We start from the raw sequence: 18,974 nt of genomic DNA, 5'->3' as shown, positions 1-18,974 counted from the left end.
TTGAACAAGGTGATGTTCATGTACAGCTCATTTTATGCATTAGTAGAAAACATCTATGTCTTGAATTTAAAAAAAATAAATTTTCACGAACGAGGAGTTCGGTGAAGGCGCATATGAAACTGGTGGGGTTCGGTACCTCCAACAAGGTTAAGAACCACTGATCTTACACCATATGGTGCCCAAAGCTCTTTACAATGCCTCACATTTACTCATTCACATACCAATGGGAGGCTGCTGCCATGCAAGGCGGTGCCAGGTCCACACTGGGAGCAAATTGGGGTTCAGTGTCTTGCTCAAGAAACACTTCGACATGGTCACCAGGGTTAAGCATCGATCCCACAACAAACACTCTACCACTTAGCCATGCTGCCCAACAATAATGGCTATTGAAGAAAAGGCATTAATAAAGGAAAAAATATTAGCATCATTTACTGTCATCCATAAATTATGTCCTTCCACTAAAAGCATGTTTACTGCGTGTTGTGGTCCAAAATAGGTGATTTGGATGAAACCATTACTAAACATTCGTTGCAAATAGAATAAGGTAGAAGCAAACTTCATTGTGTGATTAAAAAAAAAAGTTCAATCTTTTATTTGGGAGTCTCTGCGTTTACTCATATGCATAAAAGACACAATTCTGTGAGTCTTGAAAGATCAGTGAGAATGTTTTGAATGAGCAAGCACTCAAATTTTCTCTTTTTTTTTTTCATAGCTGGCAATGAAGGAGTTAGGTGTGCTAAAAAAAAAAATCCTACTTAACCCTGTCATTGTATAATACAGCACAAGTAGTTTTCAGCTGGCAACAACTGTTAGACTACTTCTCCAAGTCATTTCAATGGGTGAAAATGAATCTGCACACTTACCTCTGTTGCTAAAAGCTTCACACAGTTGCAGTTCCTATGGATTCAAACCAGAGTGACTCAAATGTGCTGTTTTACCAGGCAAAAGTGCTGTGACATCCCATAGCCCCAAATCTCACCTACTAATGTTTCTCAATAAAAAACTGAAGTTTGTTGCTATGCACAATTAAAATTTAAGAAAAATTCTTATCTAAAGAAAACGAAAAACAATCATTATCAAGTGTAATGTCTTATCTTCACTTTTAATAACTCCATTCTGCAGACACACACCCTTTATGAGAGGCACATAAAGGTCCAAGTGGAGGACACACAGTGCTATTATCCCAGTCACAATGAATCAGGCAAAAGTAAAAGATTTAGTATATATTTTTCTTTTTTACGTTTCTTCTTTTTCAATGATGTGGACTAATGCTACTTTAAATTTCACTCTCTTTTATTACATCTCAACTCTTATACATATTGCACTTTAAAGCTGTGTTCATGTGTTAAACGCAAACAGTCATTTGCTGTTTGACATTTTGAGTTGAATGTTTTTTTTTGTTGTTGTTTTTTTAATGTTGTGCTTTGTCAAATAAATTGACTATTTGTCGTTTTCTTTTTGCTGATCAAAAAGAACGACCCAACGTGTGACATGTTATGTGATTGAAAATGTGAAGTGTATAGGAGCATGCATCTCCCCAATAAAAGACAATTCAATAGTTATCTCGATACATGGGGAGCGTTATGATTAAAGACAGCTTTGATTTTAGCTTTGATCTTTGATTCTAGGTGGAAGTCACCTAGATTAGATTCTATGGAATTATAATTCCATTCAGTATGGCATTGCTCAATTCGAGAGAGTAGTATGAATTTCTTGATGTCATTTTAAATGCACATGAGTGAACTTCTCAGTGCTGTAAATATGGCATTTCCTTTAAAGATGGATCTTTTCAACACAAGATGATTGAAGATGATTATATAAGTAAATCTCAATATATTCTAAAGTGGAACAAATTGGTTCAGTTCCATTTGATGCACTTGCATTGATTTCAGGAGACCTATAATTCTTGAATACAACACCAGAGCTTTATCAAAACTTTTGTGTTTTAGGAGTGCCTCATGTCCATCATAACGAGACTAATACCAAAGATATTATTTTGAATTATAGTTTGGTGGCCTGCATCGCTTTGTAAGCGTGTTATTGTTATGTACATAGTATGAATGAAAGTTGTGGAGGCTGGCTTGACTTCTCAAGTGCAAACTGGCTTGACTGCAGTCAGAAAAACATTCATATTCAGATTGGAATCAATTTGTATTTTGGTGTTTCTATGTTTGTTTTTTGCTTCACTCTGTCTACCGCCAACTTGGGTTTGTTTACATGTTTCCTTTTAAATATAATTCTAGTTCTACATAGTGGAAAAAGGGTGTAGTTTCACTTCAATTGGCTAAGGATAGAGTAACATTTTAGACAAACAGACTGATTGATTGATTGATTGATTGATTGATTGATTGATTGATTGATTGATTGATTGATTTTTTTCCATAACAAATTGAAGTATTACCTTGAGTGTCATAGATGCTTTGGATGATGTCGTCAGTGTCCAGCGGGTCATCATGGGAAAAAGTAAATGTTTTAATGGTTAGGTCAGTCATTAGATGATATATTCCCTCCACAGTGAAGTAACAGTTGCGCTCCTCCTTGTCGTCTTCATAGATCAAGGCGGCGGTCTTCCACGTGAAGTGCTTGAACATTGCACTGAATGTATCTGCCATTTTTACATAGGATGGTGCGATGCGCGTAAGGTGGGAGAATTCGGTATCCTTATTGCTAAAACCTGCGGCCAGGGCACCTGCTGAGATCACCGGGATATTCCAGTGGGACGCCAGTCTCACCACCGCTGCCGCCTCGTACTCGCATACTGGACCCAAAATCAGATCAGGCTTCTTCACGCAAGACCTGTCCACCAAGTGGAAGAGGGCATCATTCACACAATTGGAGTTCTCAAAGTGGATGTTGAAATGGAGGTTGGAGTAGGGGGCTCCTGTAGTCTTCAGCTTCAGCTGCGCATAACGAATCGCCGGTGCGACCCTCGCATATGAAAAAAGATAAGTGTCATTTTGGGGCAAAAATACCACAACATCTATTTCATCGGTCAAGGTGTGTACGGTCACAGCTTGGTTACAGAAAATAAATAAAAAAAACACCCACGGCGAAATGAAAAGTAACATGCTGCAACTTGCGTGTTGAAGTCGCAAGTCTGTAAAACAAAAAATGCTGGACGAGAGGCTCAACCGCTTCCCTCTGGCTGTTTTGTAGTCGCAAAGTGAAAGATCCACCGAGACTAAATACAGTAAGCCGGTGATAAAGTATATGACTAAAAAAATTCTTCAAAAGTCCGTGTTTTATTTGGAATTGAGATGTCCCTCGAAGAGTCCTCAATTTGTCGCCAGTTATCTGCTTAACTGTTTGCCTGCTCGATAAATCTCTGCCAGTGGTCACCGTGCACACACGCTGACTGACTGTCGCCTGGAGTTTTGAAGCATCTTTTTGGGCTCTGTCGTGCGTCATTGGAACCATCCCCACCTCCTTCTTAAAGCTACAAGACTGTACCTGAATCACACTGAGAGCCAGGGTTTATTAAACGCCCAATTACACGGTTTTCACTATTGTCACTACAGTTAGGACCAGACATTTGGGGATTTTGCCGTCTACAATGCATTTGAAGGCAAACACTCAAGATTTGGTGGAAGTTTCCAAAAGTATGGCGTTTACGATTCAAATAAATAAAAAAATAAAAATAATAAAAAATAAAATAAGTTGACATAGTAAGTCGCTAATGGTGCAGGCTGACACTGACTCGTGTGTAGGATCAATTCTCGCTCAGTGACGGTGTGCATGTGGATGGAGAAACCCTACTACAGTCAAACCTCGGTTTTCGAACGTCTTGGTTCTCGAACAAATCGGAATTCGAACGAAAAATTCGAGATTTTTTTTGCTTCGGTTGTCGAACAAATTTTGGAGGTCGAACCTTGCGAGATGAGCCGAGAGGACCCGAGAAAACCCGACCGCGCGGCCCGGATGCCGAGTGACTCCGTTGTTATTGTATTTTCGTTACTTTGAGGATTGTATTAACCCCTAATCATGCCTCCAAAGAAAGCAAGTGGGAGCAATAAAGCCATCCTAAAACACAAAGACGCTCTTAAAGCAATGCGACAGTGAGCGCCCGGCGCTCTGAGGTTGCGCGATCAGACCAAATTAAGCTCCCTGCGCACTGAGGTCCACTTAAATTTTGGAAAGTACATCAGGACTTTAAAAATATTTTATAAATTTCAGCGACGGCTCTGTCACAATAATGCGACCAGCGCGGTGCAGTTCTGCGGTCGGCAGTGCGCTACGGTTGCGCGTTCGGCGGCGCGCTGCAGTTGCGCGATCGGACAAGAATTCGCAAACGAAAAAATGCTTTAAAAAGGCGTTTTTTTTTTTCTGGGAACGGATTAAATTATTTTCCATTATTTTTAATGGGGAAAATAGATTCGGAATTCGAACGATTCACTTCTCAAACCGCCTTCTGGAACGGATTGTGGTCGAAAACCGAGGGTTGACCAGCTCAGTGGGCCCAGTGGTAGAGTGTCCGCCCTGAGACTGGAAGGTTGTGGGTTCAAACACCGGCCGGGTCATACCAAAGACTATAAAAATAGGACCCGTTGCCTCCCTGCTTGGCACTCAACTTTAAGGGTTGGAATTGGGGGGTTAGATCACCAAATGATTCCCGAGCACGGCACCGCTGCTGCTCACTGCTCCCCTCTCCCCCAGGGGATGGATAATCACACAGGATGGGTTAAATGCAGAGGACAGATTTCACCACACCCAGATGTGTGTGTGACGATCATTGGGACTTTAACTTTAACTTTTTTTTTTATATATGGAGGACTACAATATTAACATGCCACTCCTAGATGACCCTATCACCATGGCAGAAGTCCAAAATGTGATTGACCATCAGCTAAAGGCCGGAAAAGGAGCAGGACCTGATGGTGTGAGCCCAGGTGTTTTCAAACTTCTGCCAAGAGAATGGGAGATGTTTCTATGTACGCTCATGAACTCCATATTTCTAACTGTCTATCCAAAGAACTGGGCCCCTGCTAGATTGATCATGTTATTTAAGAAGGGCAACCGACTTGATTGTGACAATTACCGGGGCATAAGTGTGATCAATAGTGCAGCAAAGGTGTATGACTATGTGCTTAGTAACAGACTGATGGCCTGGTATAAACCATTCTGGGAACAGGCTGGAGCTCAACCTAAAATGAGCTGCATAGAACACAATGTGGCACTTAGGCTTATCATTGGACATTGTGTCAGAAAAAAGCTACAACTGTATGTTGCCTTCATAGACTTTTCCAAAGCCTATGACAGGGTCCCAAGAGGGAAAATGTTCAAAGTCTTAAAGGGCCTGGGTTTTGGAGTTACTATGATCTTAGCCCTGATATCAATTTACAGTGTGACAACAAGTATCCTGGGCTCCACTACAATAACAGCATCGACCGGAATGAGGCAAGTATCCCCTACTTTGTGCTTCTTGTTTGTGATGTTCGTTGACATGCTGATTAGAAAGATAAAACAACAGTGTGGAGATGACAGCTTCCTTAAATGGCTTCATGTCTTAATGCTAATGGATGACACCGTTATCCTGGCAACATCAAGAGATGTGTGTGTGACGATCATTGGGACTTTTATAATTTTTTTTATAAAATTTATAAATTAAAATTGATAAAAGAAAGGCTAACTGAAAAACTGAAATATCTGGAGGAATATTGTGATGAACACGGCATGCTTGTGAATGAAAGTAAAACAAAGTTTATGGTTGTATTAGGATCTGATGAAAACAGGCAACTTATCCAGCTTGCTTCTTTTACAGTGAGGCACTGTGACAGTTATAGATATCTTGGAGCTGTATTCACTGCAGATGGAAATGCCCGAAACTCACTTGCCCCACATGTAAAAGAGAAGACAAAGAATTTAGACAAACTGATTATTTTCTTGTCCACCAATTATGATGCTCCTTTTTGTGTAAAACGTAAGGTTTTTTAAGCTGCTTTCTCATCAGCTATCTTGTATGGGTGTGAGGCTTGGTTACAGATTCCCTTAAAGTTTGTTGAAGCTCTCTATATGACTGGAGTGATATCCGCACTTGGGGTGAGGGGTATTACACCTAACCCTTTTCTTTTTTTAAATTGTGTAATGTTTGCACTAGGACGGGAGCAGCTATCCGAATTTCGTTGTACAACTAAGTTGTAAAATGACAATAAAGGGCATTCTATTCTATTCTATTCTATTCTATTCTATTCTATTCTATTCTATTCTAGCCTAACCTGCCTGTTGGAAGCAGGACGCCCTCTTTACAAGCCCTAGTGAGAGAAAAGCAGGCCAGGTTTTTCACCAAAATGCAGCAGCGAAATGGCATGGCTGATGACCCCTTGTGGTATGTTATTCAACCGCCAAATAATGCGAACCAAGTCATGTATTCTCATATATCTGAAATAATGGCTAAACAAGATCATATTGAGAGTGACCGAAGAGACATGATTTACAAACTACAATCCAAAGAGGGAACAAGATATAAGACATACCAAGATATTAACCCAGATTTATCTGTGCATCCACTATATACAAGCACCAGCAGTATACCTTACATCGAGGACTATTAGAGGATAGCCTTTACACGGTTTCGGTTGTCCTCTCATAGATTACGTGTGGAAATGGGAAGGTGGAGTCGCACACCACCCGAGCAGCGTACATGTCAATGTGAGACTGGTATACAGAACGAACAACACATACTGGTGTGTCCCCTCACAGAAGACATCAGAGAGAAATATGGACTTGAGTGTAAGGACCTGAGCTCACTCTTTGTGGGCACTAACAGACAAACTTTGTGTATGTTACATGTCTGCCTGTCAACGTTGGAAAAACAGAAAACTGTATGAAGTAAGGATTTTTGTGTTTTGTTTTTATTTTAATCTATTGTGTTATTTAATTTAATCTTTTGTAATGTGTACCTTTTTTTGTTTAGACCCAAAGTTTTATACTTTTGTCAATAAACTAACTAACTAACTAACTAACTAACTAACTAACTAACTAACTAACTAACTAACTAACTAACTAACTGGGTGTGGTGGTTGTTTGCCTCTGCGTGTACCCTTCGACTGGCTGGCAACCAGTTCAGTAGTCTGTCTTTCGCCCGATGTCAACTGGGATAGGCTCCAGCACAACCCACAATCCTGAACAGGATAAGCGGCATTGCGAATGGATATTCAGTAATCTCTCATTTTTCGCGGAAAATTGGTTCCAAGACCACCCGCGATAGGATAAAATCCGCGATGTCGAGAAAATATATTGATACCATATCCATAAGACTTTTGTGAACCTTTATTGTATTTTATTGTATTTTTAGACACTGTATTTTAAATGCTTTTTGTATTTTTAAGAACTTTAGTTTTAAAGTCAAACTGATTTTCATCAACATGCTTTATTTAAATAATTAGGAAAATAAAGAAAATAAGAGTGAATATATTTTTGCAATATCCGCACAAGACTTTTGTGAACCTTTATTGTAGTTTTATACACATTATTGTTTTTAAACACTTTTTGTATTTTTAAACACTTAGGTGAATTTTTTAAAGTCAAACTGACTTGCAGAAATATTCTTATTTAAATAAATATTTATTTAGCATTTAGACGTCTAGTCTATCCCGTAGACGTCTAAAAAACGTTCACATAGCCGTCTATTAGACGTCTAATAGACGTCTATCCCATAGACGTCTATAGTATAGACCAGGGGTGGGAAAACCTTTTGACTTGCGGGCCGAATTGGGTTCTAAATTTTGACCGGGGGGCCGACCAGGAGCAGATGGATGTAGTGTTTGTGTGAAGTAATATAAACGACATGTAAAGGTCATAGCATAAAAGGTTTTGGCCTTTAGTAGGGAAGTAAAGCATGGATATTCAAAAAGCGCTTTTTGGAAACAAATGCATTTATTAACAGCATTAAAAAAATATTTCACAAAAAAACTACTATCAGTACTGATTCTCATTAAATACGACACTGTTATTATGAATAACTTTCCATCACTTCAGTGTCTGCAGGTCAGATTTATGAAAGATGTTTATTTAATGAGGCGAAATCACATCAAACGGCAAACATTCTGACCAAATACGTCATCTTGAAGAATCAGTGAAAGAATACATCTAAATAAAGTACTAATGTAGAAATTACTAATCAATAACGGCAATACGGTGACCGATATCTGAAAATCAGAGCAGAGCTTTAACTCATTCACCTGGTGACAGAGGTGAGGAAACGGGAAACACTTCCTTAAAGTCGGCCTTAAAAACTTTAAAAGTTAAGATTAGTCGAAAATAAGTGGTGCATCAAAAACTTGCCCCTGTACTTGACTTTCGATTTGCAGTTTGTCGGTGAACATTTTTTTGCTGAGTTTTCAAATTAGCTGTCAACCTCTCCGCTGTAGACGCCCGTACATGTGTTGACTGCTATCGTAGTTAGCATGCTTCGTAGCAAAGTGACGGCTAATATTGTACTCCTTGCAACCGTTTCTTGGCATATCAGACAAACCGGCATTGATCGGACTTCAGCGAAAAAATATTTTGTTGTCAACTCTTTTTTTAAACACTCGGCACTCAGTGTCCACCTTTCTTTTCCTTGGGCCACTCATTTTGATGGAAGGATTCCAGGGGAAGGTTTGTGGGTGGCTTTGGCGTAAAACTTTATCTTAAAGCTCAGTGCATGAATTTTGAGAATGCGTCACAGCCCACACTCGAAATTCGGCACTGATAGACATAGAGCGCGGAGTACGTACACGCACTTGTGAGTGTGCACCGCGCTTTCTGACGTGGCTTCTGGGAGTAAATGCTCGGACCTGCGTGAAGTTGGCCCCCCCAACCTCGCAAAATTTAAGGAAAATAGTCTGATTCGTTTGTGCTTCGTTTGTGCCGGTTTGTGCAGCAAAAATCATCGTTTGTGCTGCTATGTTTTTTTAGTTATGAACGATTATTTTATAGGTCATCCAGAGTTCACCCCCCCCTTTCCCCCCAAATGGACCCAAAATGGTACCGTCCGTTTGTGCTTCGTTTGTGCAGCAAAAAAATTTGTTTGTGCTGCTTTCGTTTCGGAGATATTACACATTTATTTTTTAGCGATGACGTCATTGACCCCCCCCCCCCCTTTTTCTCCAAATGGACCCAAATTGGTACCGTTCGTTTGTGCTGGTTTGTGCAGCAAAAAATTTTGTTCGTGCTGCTTCCGTTTCGGAGATATTGGGCATTTAATTTCTAGCGATGACGTCACCGTGAACTTGGCCCTCCCCTTTTTCTCCAAATGGACCCAAAATGGTACCGTTCGTTTGTGCTTCGTTTGTGCAGCAAAAAGTTTCGTTTGTGCTGCTTCCGTTTCGGAGATATTAGGCATTTAATTTCTAGCGATGACGTCACCGTGAACTTGGCCCCCCCTTTTTCTCCAAATGGACCCAAATTGGTACCTTTCGTTTGTGCTTCGTTTGTGCTGGTTTGTGCAGCAAAAACTTTCGTTTGTGCTGCTTCCGTTTCGGAGATATTACACATTTATTTAATAGCGATGACATCACGTAGCCCCGCCCCCTATTTACTTCCAAATGGACCCAAAATAAAATAGTGTCGTTCGTTTGGGCTTCGTTTGTGCTGGTTTGTGCTGCAAAAAGTTTCGTTTGTGCTGCTTCCGTTTCGGATATATTAGGCATTTAATTTCTAGCGATGACGTAACCTCCAAATGAACCCAAAATGGTACCAATTGATTGTGCCGCAAAACAAATTTGTTTGCATGATTATAATCATACATCTTCATTAACCCCGTGTCATGTATTTTATTCTAACAAATTTTCACTTGACATCATAACTCTTCAATTCTTACACATGTATTATCCAACTAATTACCATGCAAAGTGACCTCTGCAGGCCGGTAAGACATATCGCAACAGGGTGGCGAAAAACAAAGACGCGCAACTTTTTCGAGCGACAAATACACAACTATCTCCGAAGATTTAACAACAGTGAGTGACAGAAAGCGACTTTTTCTGGGAAGTGACCAACCATCGACCAATGTAAGTAAAATGTGTTAAAAAAAAAGTTCGAAAAAGAGCTCATACTATATAGAATTAAAAACACCTCAGGTAGTCTGAATAGCTAGTTCGCTAACATTGTCTTATTAGACGTATGTAATTTGCACAGACCAAGAAAACTAAATTTCTAAAGAAAGCATGCTTGATACATTCTGCTGTCAAAATATTTTTCCCTTTGCATCATTTTTCCGTTCATGCATAGCAATTATAATGAACACACGTGTAATTTTAATTATTCAAGCAATGAATCCTGATTGTAATTATTTGTCCTTCAACTAGATGCCCAAACAACCATCAGTAGACAATGATTTAATTGTTGCAGTTCTCTGCTCCTCAAAAGAGGCCATACTTGAAAATGGTAACGTAGCCACTCCAAGTGCTACTGTGTGGAGAGATCTGAGTGACCAGTTGGAAAGGAAGATGTCTGCAAAGGCTCTGTACACCTTTGTTAAAACAAACAGACACAATATCTGGTCAGCTCTGGGATTCAGTCATGATGAAACTGATCCTGAAACTAGCAGTGAAGCAAGCTCGGAATCAGGCTCTGAACGGTCATTTCAGCTTCATATTCCTTTTGACAAGTGGATGGAATTCATTCCGGAAAAGGCTGAATACAAAGATAAGAACCGTCGAACCTAAAAAAGAGAATATAGAATTTTGAAGCCTGGCACCTGGACCCACATCATAAATGAATAAATCTGGAAAACAGTCCAAATTCCTTGCACATTTGTTTTTAAAAGAGCCAAGGTCTATCCATTGGTCTCAAATAATTATATCGAAATCAGAGGATACTGCAAGGAGTGTCATGGCCTTCTCAACATTAACTGTGGCGAAGAGCCAGAAATGAACAGTCCAATAATATTGAACTGTTTCATTAAGAACAGTGATGACTCTCTACACACTGGTAGCTCAAAACGGTTTCTATCTGGACAGTTGCGTGTCCAGGTAGCCAAGGAACTTTGTGAGGGCAGGATGGAACCACATGTATGGCGAGCATCACAGGCAAATAAACTGATGACCTTCGGAGACCCTGAGCCAAGCCACCTGCCAAATTTGGCCACCCTGCGCAAGGCAAAGCAAGAGAAAAATGATTTGCCATTAGGTGACAAAAATCCAATTTTATCATTGCAGATGTTGAAATACAGTGCATCTCACAGTGACAGCATCAAAGACATTGGACTTGACAAGTTTTTCTGTCACTATTGGAGTCAAACACAAATGCATATGTACAAGAGCTTAAAGAAATCTCACCCAATATTATGTGTTGATGCAACGGGCTCAATAGTTAAAAAACTGATGAGGCCGAATGGCATGTCTGGCCATATCTTCCTGTATCAGGGTGTTATGACAGGGCATACCAGCTCCAGTGTCCCGGTCGTGCAGATGTTGTCAGAGAAGCATGATATTAATGCTATCACACAGTGGCTGAAGGAATGGATCCATGCAGGTGCATCTGTTCCTAAAGAAGCAGTAAGTGACTTTTCGCTGGCGATTCTTGGAGCTCTAGTCAAAGCTTTTACCCCTCATCCTGATTTGAAGAGCTACATCAATGAGTGCTTTAACATTTCACATGGGAATCAGCCTGGACATCTACCCCCATGTTTTGTCAGGGTAGATGTAGCACACTGTATTAAGATGATCTGCCGATGGGACTGCCTGAAAAACAAAAGACCTCGTGTTAAGGATTTCTTTGTCAGGTCAATAGCACAGCTTCTTAAGTCACAATGTTTGCAACATGCAAAAGAACTTCTCCGTGCTATCACCATTGTGGCACTGACTGAGACAGAGGGTAATGACAGTTCTGGAGCCCCTATCCCATCAGAAAAGTGCAAGAAATACTTGAGAGCGCAAATCGCGGAGGAATCTGTCCCCATTTCAGATGAGGAAGATGAGGGACAAGAACCAGGTGATGCATTAAACCAACACATCCAGACTAATGTCCGACAGTGGGTGACAGAAATATGTGAGGAGAGCAGGTCACTTGCCATGGCTGATGGGGATAGAGACACCATCCACTTCCTCCCTGAGATTATTCCTCAAATAACAAGACTTGGAAGTTACTTGCCACTCTGGACAGCAATAATGGTCCCTCTCTTCAAAAGCACCACCATCACTGCAAGTTCCGCAGCTGTTGAAGCAGAGTTCAAAAACATAAAAAAAGGCCTTTTCAAGCATGAAAGCCTACCCATTCGTGTGGACCGGTTTGTTGCTCGTCATCTTTCCTTCATTGAAGGAAACATGCGGATTTGCTTTGCAAAACAAAAAAGTGAAAAGGATGAGTGTGATGCCACGACTGTCAAAGAGCCTGACAACGTCTGCAGTACTTTTCAAACTGAAGTAGTAAACAAAAGGGAAAAGAAATCTCATCCTGAGGCGGAGCCAGATGCATCTACTGACAGTGCAGTTGAAAACTGAAGAGGTTTAGCGGTCCCACCGAAGAAAAGAAAGATCACGTCATATCTTTCTCCTTGTCCTGAATGGCTGCATATTGATACACGAGTGGGCTGGAAAAAAGTCAAGATACCATTGTTGAAAAACGGGAATCATCAACAGCCTGTTAAACTTCGCACATCAAAAGTGTTTGTGCTCAATACCTGTGCATTTGATTCTGTCTTGCAATGCTTATGCTGTTCTTTCTGTGAAAGTTTTTCATTTGAAAAGACTGTTCTGAACTATGAACATGGGAACCAATTCCTCCACCTGGTGAAAACCATCACAACATAGGGTGTGAACCAACAGGTATACTCACAGAGGGCAGAACTGCTGGGGCAAATATTCAAACCTGTCCTCCTGACCTCTGGTGCTCTCCAAATTGATGCACAATGCCACATCTCCACTGTAATTGAGAGCGCAATGAGGAATATCCCAAGTGTTCATTTGATAAAACAATGCTCCTCACAGTACTGCAGTTTAAGCCAACAAGTAACGAGGCAAGTTTCATTTGTTTGTGTAAACATTGCTGTCCTGCAGACCTGTGGCATGGCTTCTCTTCAGACTGCTACTGAAGAGGGACTCAGTCTTCCTGACTCTCTCTGCCTCAGGCCAATAGAAAACCCTTCCCAGTGTCCGTCTTCATTCGAAACACAGGACGACAGTACAGGCAAGGTTCTGTGTTCAGGTAATGTCACTCACAGCTACAATCTGGGAGAGTTTGTGTGGATTGACACTGACCTCGGTAGCAGTTGCAAGGAAGTTGCCTTGCTTGAATTTCCCTCCAGTCTGGAGCTAAAAGAGAAGACATTTACTTTAAGAGCTGTCATTGGCTTTGAACCAGGACTGACCCAGGATTCTCTTGGCCATTATGTGGCATACCGCAGGAGGACTGCATATGCCTGGGAGATCTATAATGACCTGGGAAGTGGAGTGAAAGCAGCATCGGTAAACACTAAAATCTTCCCGCATGCTGTGTTCTACACATTGCAGTGATACATTGTTTGAATTGTTGTAAAAAAAGGTTTTTTTTTTGTTTGTTTGTTTATTTCAGCTTGTACACAGACATCATCAAAGTCACACTTTCTTTACAAAGCTTAGAGTTCGTTCCGTACTTGCCGAAAACGGAACGGGTGGAAGCAGCCTTGCTTATCGAGTGCCGTCCCAAAACTTTCATCCAAAGATTTTTCGTGTTTTCACAGATATTTATCACACAGCAATTTCATGAGAGTCTTCACAGATATTATGTAACACATTAATTTTAAAATAGTCAACATAAAAATTTCTGGTTGTATGATGCTAATATTTGTACATTAGTACATTTACACATTAGTTTCAAAATAGCCAACATCAAAAATTTGTGGTTATGTATGATGCTAATATTTGGAATTTGAATGATTTGTAACGAGTGTAACAAACAGCTATCAATGCTTTCGTCCCAGGGTTGCCGCGGACTCAGCTTACGTAATTAGATATGAGAGAGGCTCTCAGTTTCTTCTTGAAGTCCTTGAAATTTTCGGATAGTTTTAGGTCAGAGTTCAGTTTGTTCCAATTTCTTACACCGACAACCGTCAGCGATTGACCTCCAAGTGTACTGGACACTTGTCGTTGGTCAAAGTTTAATAATCCTCTGAGGTCGTGTTTTGTGTCCCTCAGGGTGAATAGGCTTTGAATATTTGCTGGTAGCATACATCTAGAAGCTTTGTACACATTTAACAGTCCTGCAAAAGTGATTAAGTCTTGGAGCTTCAGTATTCCAGTGTTTATAAAGAGGTCGTTCGTGTGAGAATTGTACGGCTTTTTGCAAATGATCCTCAGTGCTCTTTTCTGTTTGTTTGTTTTTCTGTTGTTTGTAAAGTGGTTTTAATGATGTCTGGTATGCGTGACCCCAGACCTCTGAACAATAATATAGATGTGGCTCTATGAGTGTCAAATACATTATTCTTAAAGCAGATGTACTAATTTTATTTTGCAGCCTCCACAGAATGGCCTTATTTCTTGATATTTTTTTGCATAAGTTTGTAATTTGTTGTTTCCAGTTAAGTAAACAATCAAGTGCTATGCCAAGCATTTGATACTCATTAACTCGTTCGATCTTGATACCGTTTGACACTAAGTTTAAGTCTTCGCTTGGTTTTCTTTTCCCAAATAGCATATATTTAGTTTTGGATGGATTTAAAGATAATTTATTTGCATTGAACCAAGCCTGTAAAATTGACATTTCTCTGTTTATACAAGCTTCCATGTGTCTTAAATTATGTCCACTACATAATATACTGGTGTCATCGTCAAACATTACCATTTTGAGGGAGCATGCCTTTCAAAGTCAAAGTCAAAGTCAGCTTTATTGTCAATTTCTCCACATGCCAAAGACACACAAAGAAACCGAAATTTCGTTCCCCCCTATCCCACGGTGACAAGACATGGCTCACAACAGACAAACAAGTAAACAAGTATAACAAAAGCGTGCTGAATAAATAATGAATAAATAACACAACAATAAATAAATAAATAAATAAGAGGAGCAGGAAAAAAAAAAGGAGCAAGTGCGCGTACAGCAGACATTCCCGAAAATAGCACAACAGTGCCGCACGCTACGCAGAAGGGGGTAGCGAGTTCAGGGCCCTAACAGCCTGGAGAAAGAAGCTGTTGCCGAGTCTGGTGGTGCGGGAGCGCAGGCTCCTGTACCTCTTCCCAGAGGGCAGAAGGTCAAACAAAGAGTGAGCCGGGTGACTCACATCTCTGGCAATCGAGGTTGCCTTGCGGGCGAGATGGGAGGTGTAAATGTCCTTCAGGGAGGGGAGCGAAGCACCAATAATCTTACCAGCCGTATTCACTATGCGCTGCAGGGCCTTCAAGTTCTGTTCAGTGCAGTTACCACCCCAGACAGCGATGCAACTGGTGAGGACGCTCTCAATGGTGCCACGGTAGAATGTAGACAGGACTGCCTGAGGAGCACATGCGCTGAGCTTCCGCAGGAAGTACAGGCGGCGCTGAGCTTTCTTTGCCAGTGACGAGGTGTTAGCGGACCAGGAGAGGTCCTCACTGATGTGCACCCCCAGGAACTTGGTGCAGCTCACCCTCTCCACCACAGCACCGTCGATGATCAGCGGCAGGTGTGTTGTGTGACCCTTCCGGAAGTCAACAATGATTTCCTTGGTCTTATTGACGTTCAGCAGGAGGTTGTTGTCCCTGCACCACGTGGTCAGAAGGTCAACTTCCGACCTGTACCGAGTCTCGTCGCCCTTCGTGATGAGACCCACCAGAGTCGTGTCGTCAGCAAACTTCACTATGCGGTTGTCGCTGTAGGTCGCAGTGCAGTCATGCGTCAGCAGGGTGAAGAGCAATGGACTGAGCACGCAGCCCTGGGGGGCCCCCGTGCTCAGCGTGATGCTGGCGGAGATTTTGTCGCCAACACGCACCACCTGAGGCCTCTGACAGAGGAAGTCCAGTACCCAGTTGCAGAGGGAGGTACTGAGGCCCAGCTCGTCGAGTTTGCAGATGAGACGCTGCGGCACAATGGTGTTGAAGGCAGAGCTGAAGTCCACAAACAGCAACCTCACATATGAGTCCTTTCTCTCCAGGTGGGTGAGGGCCGAGTGGAGGGCAGAGCAGATGGCATCCTCAGAGGACCGCTTGGCACGGTACGCAAACTGGAAAGGGTCAATGGTGGGGGGGAGAACGGACTTGATGTGCTCCATGACCAGCCGCTCAAAGCACTTCATGATGATGGGCGTCAGTGCCACAGGGCGGTAGTCATTGAAGCAGGACGGTGCAGGTTTCTTCGGCACAGGTACGATGGTGGCAGCCTTGAAACACGAGGGGACGATGGCCTGCTGCAGGGAAACGTTAAAGATGTCCGTGAAGACACCCGACAGCTCCCCAGCGCAGTCCTTCAGCGCTCGACCCGGGATGTTGTCAGGGCCCGCCGCCTTACGGGTGTCAATAGCGGCAAGCGCCCTCCTCACACCGTCGGCAGAGAGGCGCAGGGGCTGCTCGTGTGGGGGGGGAGCGGTCTTCAGCGGGCAAGTGCTGTTCTGGGCGTCGAAGCGAGCAAAGAAGCGGTTCAGATCGTTCAGCAGACGGACGTCGCCCTCACAGCTCCTCGGCGCGGGCTTGTAGTCCGTGATGGTCTGAATGCCCCGCCAAAGGCTACGTGCATCCTTGCTGTCCTTGAAGTGGGTGGAGACCTTGCACGAGAACGCCTTCTTCGCTTCTTTGATGCCTCGGGACAGGTCGGCCCTCGCTGTCCTCAAGCCAGCCTCATCCCCCGCTCTGAAAGCCTTGTCCCTGGCCCTCAACAGTCCGAGGACAGCCCCCGTCAGCCACGGCTTCCAGTTCGCGCGAGTGACGACGGATTTCGAGCAAGTCACATCATCGATGCACTTCGTGATGTAAGAGGTAACAGTGTCAGTATACTCCTCTATGTCCGTCCAATCGTTGTAGATGGCTGCCTGCTTAAACAAGTCCCAGTCAGTGGAGTCGAAGCAGTCACGAAGTGCATCGGAGGCACCCTCAGGCCACACACGAACCTGCCTCCGAACCGGCCTGGATGCCTTTACCAATTGTCTGTATGCGAGCAGAAGCAAAACGGTGAGATGGTCAGAAAGCCCCAGATGGGGGAGGGGGGTGGCTTTGAAAGCTCCCTTTTGTGCCGAGTAGACTAGGTCCAGGAAGCTGTCTCCACGTGTCGGAAAAGGAACATGCTGGTGAAGCCTCGGGAAAACAGACTTCAGGTTGGCATGATTGAAGTCTCCAGCGAAGATGGTGAAACCGTCAGGGTGCGCTGTTTGCTGTTCACTGACAGCCTGGTACAGTTCACCAAGTGCCGCGATCCTGTCTCCTTCGATGTTGGAAGGCGGGATGTATACCGCGACTAGCAGAATCGCGGTAAATTCCCTCGGCAGATAAAAAGGACGGCACTTAATGATCACAAACTCCACAAGCGGCGAGCAGCGCTTACATACCACCACAGAGTCCCGGCACCATTCTTCTCGGATGTAGACGCATATTCCACCTCCTCGCGACTTTCCCCCTCGTACAATGGCACGGTCCGCCCGATAGCACGCTAGCCGCTCGAGATGCACTGCAGAGTCCGGAATGTTGTCACTCAACCAGGTCTCGGTGAACACGAGCACACAGCAATTCCGCACCATCCGGTTCGTAGACCTCAGCAGGCGAACGTAATCCATTTTGTTGTCCAGCGATCGAACATTCGCCAGAAGAATGGAGGGCACCGCCGGTCGCGCTGGGTTGGCCGCCAGCCTGGCCCGGACGCCTCCGCGCTTGCCCCTCTTTTGCCTCCTCGCACACCGTTTCCGACGGCTCCCAACCGGGGGAGGAATAGCGGGTGAGGTCGGTGACGTTTCAGGACGTAGCAGTCCGAGCGCCTTTAATGTCGACGCTTCAAAGTCCAGAACGCCGCAAAACCCACTTCTGCCGATGTCAAGCAGAACCTGCCTGCTGTACTTGTAGCACGGACGAGACGAACACACAAGACTGTCGGACGAACACTCATTAGACGAACAAATCACCGTACTGACGGGACAGAGAGTGGCCGCTGCGTGTGCACGCGCCGCCATCTTGAATACATAAATATTGTAAATGACGAGCAAAATTCACTTGTTTTGAGTTTTAATAATAACAGACAACTTTGCATTACCGTATTTGCCGGTGTATAAGTCGACTCGGTGTATAAGTCGACCCCCTAAAATTCGACGGAAATTTACGATTTTATGATATATCCTTTGTATAAGTCGAGCTCAATTGTTGCATTATATTAAACTTCAAAATTCAATCAGAAATATGCGAAATTTATTGACGAAATGTGTTCAAATTCGAGAGTTTGTAGCGAGCGAGCTATACGCCATTTTAAATATTATTTACTTCATGACCCTGTGATATTACGCGCCGAGAGAGACTAACAACAATGAACACTCTTAGAAACTGGTTTATTTTTAGTTAAGAAACAACAAATTATAATTATAAAGTGATTGCCGGTACATAGAGTTCAAAATTTGTCTTCATCGTCGCTATTTCCGAAAAGCTCGTTCCATTCGTTTTCGTTTAGTTTGTCGTCATAAAGGGCATCTTCTTGGTCTTCTCTATCCTCAGTTTCCTCCTCTTCTTCCCAGATAAGGTCGTCTTCTGTCCCATCGAGAGCGTTTGGCGAATATTTTCTAAGTGCCAACGGCTCTTGCGCCATAAAGAGTCCGCCTCGGCTGGTTCCCCATGTCGGCCAGAACAAGTGAAAATTCGGCCTCTTCCCCTGGAAGTCTGGCCAAGTTTGGCGAATATTTTCTAAGTGCCAACGACATTCATTTAGACATGGCGATTGAATGTTTACGTACCGGTAGTTATTGTCGTTGCTTGACGCGCGATGACTCGCACATTCGCTCAATACCCAGTACTTCCCCCTAGCAGTCATCGTCGCTGCCTGGCTTTCGATGTCCGTTATTGAGGTGAGAATATTTGAAATTGTTGCTGAGAATGCGTGTTAATGCGACGAACGCTTTATAATGATTCAGTTTCTCGCTG

At 43.0% G+C, this 18,974-nt stretch overlaps 1 protein-coding gene and 3 long non-coding RNA genes across 14 annotated transcripts in view; 2 read left to right on the top strand and 2 right to left on the bottom strand.

Moving 5' to 3' along the window:
* The window catches only part of npr3 (natriuretic peptide receptor 3), a 72,327-nt gene extending 68,948 nt beyond the window's left edge, over positions 1-3,379 (bottom strand). For 3 of the 4 annotated variants that reach the window (XR_015858823.1, XR_015858822.1, XM_088377484.1), the window contains exon 1: positions 2,402-3,379. Coding sequence is in view for 2 of the 4 variants with exons in the window: in XM_088377484.1 (XP_088233610.1) it covers positions 2,402-3,068 (667 nt within the window). In the remaining 2 variants the exon portion in view is untranslated. The remainder of the gene's footprint in view (positions 1-2,401) is intronic. The other variant, XM_088377485.1, reaches the window with a different exon arrangement.
* Positions 2,434-7,246, top strand: LOC148398470 (uncharacterized). The gene is made up of 3 exons (XR_015858836.1): positions 2,434-5,394; positions 6,207-6,322; positions 6,587-7,246. It is a non-coding gene; the product is annotated as an uncharacterized LOC148398470 (long non-coding RNA).
* A 2,491-nt stretch (positions 7,247-9,737) lies between these two features.
* On the bottom strand, positions 9,738-14,422 carry LOC148398469 (uncharacterized). Of its 8 annotated transcripts, XR_015858830.1 has the most exons (9): positions 13,179-14,422; positions 12,980-13,077; positions 12,790-12,843; positions 12,602-12,707; positions 12,332-12,511; positions 12,193-12,256; positions 11,989-12,120; positions 11,259-11,659; positions 9,738-11,069 (listed from the first exon to the last, which is right to left on the bottom strand). It is a non-coding gene; the product is annotated as an uncharacterized LOC148398469 (long non-coding RNA). The 8 variants fall into 8 exon arrangements; XR_015858827.1 differs by having other exon boundaries at positions 11,259-11,466; positions 11,528-11,659; positions 11,989-12,511; XR_015858828.1 differs by having other exon boundaries at positions 12,193-12,511.
* Positions 11,211-18,974, top strand: part of LOC148398462 (uncharacterized) — a 51,720-nt gene continuing 43,956 nt past the window's right edge. Inside the window, exon 1 of the long non-coding RNA XR_015858833.1 lies at positions 11,211-13,385. This is a non-coding gene — a long non-coding RNA (uncharacterized LOC148398462). The remainder of the gene's footprint in view (positions 13,386-18,974) is intronic.

Source organism: Syngnathus floridae, chromosome 5, assembly GCF_059516105.1.
Source record: "Syngnathus floridae isolate MCC-2025c chromosome 5, RoL_Sflo_1.0, whole genome shotgun sequence".
Taxonomy (NCBI): Eukaryota; Metazoa; Chordata; class Actinopteri; order Syngnathiformes; family Syngnathidae; genus Syngnathus; species Syngnathus floridae.
Note: the sequence above shows the minus strand (reverse complement) of the source record. Positions and strands in the feature narration are given on the sequence as shown.